The sequence below is a fragment of the Scylla paramamosain genome, unplaced genomic scaffold, assembly GCF_035594125.1.
Source record: "Scylla paramamosain isolate STU-SP2022 unplaced genomic scaffold, ASM3559412v1 Contig19, whole genome shotgun sequence".
Classification (NCBI taxonomy): Eukaryota; Metazoa; Arthropoda; class Malacostraca; order Decapoda; family Portunidae; genus Scylla; species Scylla paramamosain.
This window is the reverse complement of record NW_026973684.1, coordinates 250,001-257,500: the sequence shown is the minus strand read 5'-3', so window position 1 is coordinate 257,500 and position 7,500 is coordinate 250,001. Positions and strand designations below refer to the sequence as shown.

Below are 7,500 nucleotides of genomic sequence, written 5' to 3'. Positions count from 1 at the left end.
GGACTTGGGCCGCGACCTGCCCAGGGACAGAGACCGAGACCGCGACCCGCGGGACCACCCCAGGGACCGCGACCTGCACCGCGAACTCTCCCGCGACCTGCCCCGGGAGCGTGACCTGCCGCGGGACTTGGCCCGGGAGCGTGATCTGGGCAGGGAGCGTGACCTGCCCCCCCAAGCGAGACCTGCCGCCCCGGGAGACCTGCCGCCCCGGGAGGTGGACGAGGGGGAGCGACACCCCCCGCGCCGCTACAGCGCCTCCTCCAGGATGCGGTTCGGGGACGAGAAGCACTTCCACGTGTACCACGAGAAGGAGAAGGGCAAGCCGCAGGAAGGCCTGGAGGACATGGACGAGAGTTTTGTATGAAATGTTTTATGAAATATATATTTTTATTGGTGTATCCCGTGCCTTTTGTCCCGCCCTGCACACACACACACACACACACACACACACACACACACACACACAGTCAAGGTGTTTTCCTAAGGGTACCAACACGTCAACTTAACAAAAGCGGCAACAACAACACATTAATTAAGATGGAGAAGCAGCGGGTGAGAAATGAGGAAGCGGACACACACACACACACACACACACACACACACACACACACACACACACACACACACACAGGGTGAAGGCGAAGTATTTGCCTGCAACTTTCTCACAACTTAGCGCTAATAAATTTCCCGGCACGGACCCGAGACGAACCCGCTCCGCGTCGCTCCGTACAGTTAGGTGAATCCTGCAGTATGAGACGAAATACTGAACCCTTCATCCCATCTCAGGTGGAGGGAAAACTCCTTTAATATTACTTAACTTAACTTGTTTCTATTGTTAATTTCATCCGTAAAAATTTAGGCCTACCTAAGCAACATGAGGCAAAATACTGAACCTTTTATCCCAACTCAACTGAAGGGGAAAAACTCCTTTAGTATTACTTAATTTTAACTTTTTTGTACCCTTGATCTCATCCCTCAAAATAAGCGTACTGTATATATACATCAGTAATGTGAATCGAAATAGTAAACTTTTCATCTGAGCCTAGATAAAGGAAAAAAACTGCTTTAATATTGCTGAATTTAACTTCTTTCTACCCGTGAACCCATCACTCAAAATAAATATACATAAGCAATAATACAAAAGCATCATTATCGAGTATAATCAGCTTATTTTGAATTAAAGGGGATTAAAACTCATTTATTATGATTTAAATTTATATTTTATGTACCCTGCTCTCTTAATAATACGCCAGAATCCTTCAAAATATAATATACACATAAAGACACACGCACACACAAACAAAAGCATCATAATAAAGTTACCGCGTTGAATTATCCCATTTTTAATCGTATTAACAGAGAAAACGGCTTAGGGTAATGGCTCAAAAGATACTATTATTTCTGGGCTGGAGGGAAAGAGAGAGGGAGAGGCGGGAGCGAAATCCGTCCCGTCCTAATCCGCATGAATCCGGATGGACGACGAACGTAAACATTGAGCCGAACGGGAGTGGAGTGTTGACAGAGACTTAGCACCTTTATCACCTGTTCCCAGCACTGCACCGAGTCACGCAGGTAAGTCCGTGACACCTGATCCTTCTTTCATCACCAGAGAACACGTGACGGGAGGAAGAGAGGGAAATATGGGAGGAAATGGGAAAAATGTGGCGTGTAAGAGGGATGAACGGAAACAAACTCGTAAACATGGTGTCTTCGTGGGCATACTCTTGTTGTTGGTGTTGTAGTGTGTTTACATTGGTGGAAGAAGGAATTGTAGAGTGAAAGTAGATAGACAGGTAGTGTATATAATGATAGTAGTAATACCAGTAGTAGTAGTAGTAGTAGTAGTAGTAGTAATCTTGCTATTGTTGTGTGTTTAGATTGATAGAAGCAAGGATTGTATAGTGAAAGTAATTGAATAGCTAGTGTATGTAGTAGTAGTAGTAGTAGTAGTAGTAGTAGTAGTCTAACCAGGCAATATTCTAACCCGAATACTTTTATCCTATGAAAGAAAATAAAACCATAATAAAAAGAAAATTAATGAATAAAAATAAATAAGTAAAGAGATAAGCAGAAATACTAAAAGAGGGAATAATAAGAATGATAATGATAGTGGCAACAATAATAAAATAGACAAAAATTTATATGCAAACTAAAAAAACAATGACATCATTAAACAACCAATATAAATATAATGTTAAATACACACACACACACACACACACACACACACACACACACACACACCTCGTTCTCCCTCTTATCCCTCTCCTCTCTCCCCTCTCCCTCTCTCTCCTTTCTCCCCACTCCCTCTCCCTCTCCCATCAGTAAAACACGAGATGCTTTCCTATTCAGTCCTTTCCTATTTCTTATTCTAATCCATTATTTTTCCTTCCTTCCTTCCTTCCTTCCTTCCTTCGTGTCATATATTTTTCCTTACATCTTCCTTGCTTTTGAAGAAGGAAGGAGGGAAGGAAAGGCTATCAGAGGGAAATGGTAGAGGAGTGACAGGCTTGAGAGAGAGAGAGAGAGAGAGAGAGAGAGAGAGAGAGAGAGAGAGAGAGAGAGAGAGAGATTTTATTGACTTCTTAAGATACATTCACTAAACTAATTATTGATGCTGTAACCCAGAGAGAGAGAGAGAGAGAGAGAGAGAGAGAGAGAGAGAGAGAGAGAAATAAGCGAACATTGTAATATAACCACTGAATCACAAAATCGATCATGGCAACGGTGTACTGAATCCGATCTTGTTGTTTCGCTTGCCGTGTATTGAAGATTCACTTAAGCCACGCCTCGCCTCGTGCACGCCTCGTGAAGCCCAAGCTGAGAGGCGCTCTGATACCAACCCTTCTGACACTGACTCAGCACCCTCCCTCACCGCTTGCCTCCGCCTGGATTCATGTTCTATTTTCTTACTGTCAAATGCGGCCAAGTTACGACTGTACATGTTAAATTCGTTTGCCTTTATTTGGGTTTCGAGAGAAGAGGAACTTGATGGTGGAATGCCAGGGAGGCGAGAAAAGACTGGGCAAAAAAAGTGAGATGCATGAATAAGTCTACCTGGAAACAGTTTGAAGGTGGAAAGGAGAGAAGGGTGGAAAGGGAAATAGAGGAACAAATAGCCTCTCTATACCGGGTTCCCAGAAGTGGAGGTGGAGAGGAAATGGGTGATAACAAGCTGTAGTTTATGGTACTGAAGCCGGAAGTGGAGTCTCATGTTGATGTAGAGTAGAGAGTGAATTAGACTTAAGCACATTTTCTGGAATTGAAGGGGAGATCAGAATGTGAAGTATTAGTGCTAAGACATTAGGGGACTTTAAGAGAAGATAAGACGGATTTATGGATGGAGATGATAGGTGGAAATAGGTAGGTATAAATTTCATACAGGGACTGACTGCCACGTGTAGGCCTGATGGCTTCTTGCAGCTCCGATGAATGACTGGCACAGGTTCTGGTTGGAAGTAATGCTGGAAAGAGTGCACGAGTACATTTAGATATTACAATGAGTGTGCAGATAAGTAATTAGTAATTAATAAGTAATGTCATTCAGCACTAAGTAAATAAACACGAAGAAAGTAAAAGAAACAACAAGTACGCGAAATTAAAGCCAATAACGCGAAAATGAAGCAACGAAAACATCCCATAGGCTAGGTTCCGCCCCCTCCAACCCGCGTTGCTCCGCCCTCTCGCTTGCTTTTAAGAGGCTCAAAACTCTCCATTATTTTGGTATAGGAGAAAATGATCCTCCTCTTCTTGTGACCACACCAAAGCCCCTAAATAGCCAACAGAACTTCATAAATTACGTTGCTTAGCCAGCCAGCAGGAATTTTTCATTACTGAACGTTCGCTCGGTTCTTTGAATTTCATGTGGGACGCTGTGACGTTATATATTTGCTATTTTTTATCTTTTTGTTATTAAAGTTCACTAAATAATGTGTTTATATGTGTGTATGAGTAAACAATTTTATGTTTAGGGCCACGGTGGGTGTTAGAACAGGCTTTGTTTATCCGTCAGGCGCCACATCAGTTTGGTTTCGTGTGAAGGATAGTAAAAACCGCCCTCTTTCCCCCCTCCTTGCGGGCGTTACGCTACCAATGCACCTTAAAACCGAGTCATTGTTCTCTCCTTTTATGCCTTTTTCATATTTCTTACTCTTGCAATGGATTAAATTTATAACTTCAAGTCTATTAGGCATAACTAGTACAACAGACACCGCCACACGACCTTGATAAAAAATACAGTTGAGACTGGAAAGCACGCGCGACTCCACAGACTATCGGCAGCCCCGTTAACCTGACTCCTGGCTTCCCGCTATCCCCATCAACCACAACCTGCACTACTGTAACTTCAGATGCCTAAAATGTATCACGTAAGAAGGCTTCTATTTGGAAATTCAGTTTGTTGCCAAGTAAGATCGGCACATATGGGCATATTGGTGCTATAACGCACGTACAGTAATGTGGCCGGCGGCAGGGAGGCGGAGTCAAGGCCTGATGTCACGGCACCCGCTCCGCTAATACCAGTGCGTCTGTTTCTTCCTCTCTCTCTCTCTCTCTCTCTCTCTCTCTCTCTCTCTGTATATATTTATCTGGTTTCCTTCCTTCTTCCCTACTCTTCTCCCAATTTCCGTCTCTCTTTTCCTCTTCCCTCTCCCCTATCCTCCCCTGCTCCTCGTATCCCTCTTGTTTTCAGAGAGAGAGAGAGAGAGAGACAGAGAGAGAATTAAGCGATTTTCAAGGGTGTTTTTACGGTTCTTGTGACAGATTAACAATATTTCTGCGTTCCAAAGGCACTAGTAGAAGTGCCACGGGTTTTCAATGGTGTTTTTACAGTTCTAGTAACAGATTAACATTTCTACATTATTAACAGGTGGAATATATATATATGAATATATATATATATATATATATATATATATATATATATATATATATATATATATATATATATATATATATATATATATATATATATATATATAGGGGAGAGTTAGGGGGGGAAAGGGGACAGGGGGGGAGAGGTAAGGGAGAGGAAGAAAGAGGAAGAGGGAGGGAATGGAAGAGAATATTACAGAAAACGGCAAATTTTAACGACAGACTTAGTGAAACGTGGCACCGTATAATTTTCTCCTTATCCTCTAAACCAGTGGTTCTCAAACTGGGGGCCATGTCCCCCTGGGGGGCCATATAGCAGAATGTAGGGGGCCATAATCTGAGGCTATGCAAAAATAATACCAAAGGAGTTTAGCTTATTGCTAAAACAGCTTTTCACAATAATGCAATTTTTAATTTATTAGTCTACGTATGAATTTTTTAATGTGCATTATATTACTTCTTTAGTACCATTTCAATAATTATATGAGATTCAGCTAAGGCAAAATACAAATTTCTTTATTAATAATTAACAAAAGAAAAAACTACTTCTACTACTACAACTACCACCACTACTACTACTACTACTACTTTCATCACACATATATACTAGAAAATAAGAAGAGGTAAAGAGAATAGGGGAAAAATTGTGAAAAATATTGAAAAAATGGAGAAATGTGCTGCGTGAGGACAGGCTGGTGGGACAAGCCACGGGAGGATTATTATATATATATATATATATATATATATATATATATATATATATATATATATATATATATATATATATATATATATATATATATATATATATATATATATATATATATATAACCTCTCTCTCTCTCTCTCTCTCTCTCTCTCTCTCTCTCTCTCTCTCTCTCTCTCTCTCTCAAACTTAGCTGGAATACGAGAGCCCCATATCAAAGAGAAGCAGTAGCAGTAATAGTAGTAGTAGTAGTAGTAGTAGTATAAGTAGCAGTAGTAGCCTAAGTAGTTATAGTTTAGAGCAGTGGTTCCCAAACTTTTTCTGGTCATTGCCCACTTTTCATACATGATCCTTGTCCAGCCCCCCCCCCCCTCCCCCGCCCCCCACAACCCTAAACCGTGACTACCGTGAGTGTGTACAGTGCTACACTCATTACGTCCATATAACAACCACTCTAGCAAATCCTGTAATTTCATTGATTCCATTTGTTATTTTTTCTTTTGTTAATTATTAATAAAGAAATGTCCCCAACCAAATTAGGTAAAAAATTTCACTGTAAACTACATGTAAGCAATACACGAGCTAATTATCTCTTTAATCACGAATCAGTAACCGCTTCATTTGAGCGTGGGAAAAAAAAATGTCCAAGCTGCACGTGGCTGCACGTATGAACGTGTACGTATTATCACTACATTTGTTAGATTCAAACCATCATAAACTATCGCACAGAGGGGAGCAGGTCGTTTCGGCCGTGAGCACTCTAGGCCGAGAGTCATTTAGGCCGTGATCCCTTTACGCCGAGAGTCGTTTAGGCCGCGACTCTGTAGGCCGTGGGTCGTTTAGGCCGTAATACTGAGATCCTTTTTATAGTTTTTATAGTGCAGTCGATGCTGGAGGACTACTGTGGAGGCGAGAAGTGTGACGTGATTGCATGCTAATGAGTTTTATTGATACTCTTGATAATGTATCGAGAGATCGATACCTCCATAAAATAAAGATAATAAATGGAAGAGACCTATATACAGTGGAAGAGACCTATATGCAGTGGAAACTATGTTCCGTAGCGTACATACACACACATTAATCGTTTTATGAGGTACTGCAGGAAGTGCACGAAACCCAGTCATTGAAAATACCGGGTTTCACAGCTGCCATTAATCAGCTCAAGATACACCATTATCACATTTCCTGTCCTGCCACCTCTCACACCTGTGTCGCACAGCAAACCTTGCCGTGTCCGTACAAGTGCAATTACAATTACGAAACCTACATACTAATTTTGAAACACTGTCTCAATTAGTTCATTCAAAATATTACTAAATTCGAAACATATAATTTCTAAAGTGTCAAAACACTGTCTTGCTTACTTAGTTGATGTGTTGAAGTCAAATTCTGCGTATTCGTTATTCCCTCACACCTCATCGCTCAGGATGCCTACCAAATTTCCTCGTGTTGTTTGCTCTCGACGTGTACGATTCAACCAGCATGCTTTGCAGTGTGACCATTGTCAAGAATGGCAGCACAGAGTTTGCAACAATGAGTTTAAGGATCACGGCCTAAACGACTCTCGGCCTAAAGGGATCACGGCCTAACCAACTTGAACTCGGACAGAGAAGAGTGCTTCACACACTTGTTAGCGGATAAGCGTTTAAAGAGATTAAAAGTTAACAGATATATATTTACACAAATGGTATAAGTGACATAGGATATAGTAAGTTATGTTTCTGTAAATCAGTAGGCCACGTGGTGTCTTGATATGTAGACGTATATTTCTCCCTCATTTATCTGAGTGTTCTGTCGTAGTGTGTCATTCTTCCAAGGTGCTGGAAGTGTTCCCTTCCTGGAACACTTCACGCTTCATTTTCTTACAACAGCACAAACTTGATGTGTTATTTCCTGGATTGCATGTCCTCTTCAATTAA

At 41.3% G+C, this 7,500-nt stretch overlaps 1 protein-coding gene and 1 long non-coding RNA gene across 2 annotated transcripts in view; both read left to right on the top strand.

Moving 5' to 3' along the window:
* Positions 1-587, top strand: part of LOC135097383 (uncharacterized) — a 13,536-nt gene extending 12,949 nt beyond the window's left edge. Inside the window, exon 3 of the mRNA XM_063999229.1 lies at positions 1-587. This exon is cut by the window's left edge and continues 641 nt beyond it. Within this exon, the coding sequence (XP_063855299.1) occupies positions 1-364 (364 nt within the window). The 3' untranslated portion in view covers positions 365-587.
* Positions 588-1,415: 828 nt separating this feature from the next.
* The window catches only part of LOC135097398 (uncharacterized), a 13,216-nt gene continuing 7,131 nt past the window's right edge, over positions 1,416-7,500 (top strand). Inside the window, exon 1 of the long non-coding RNA XR_010265655.1 lies at positions 1,416-1,572. This is a non-coding gene — a long non-coding RNA (uncharacterized LOC135097398). The remainder of the gene's footprint in view (positions 1,573-7,500) is intronic.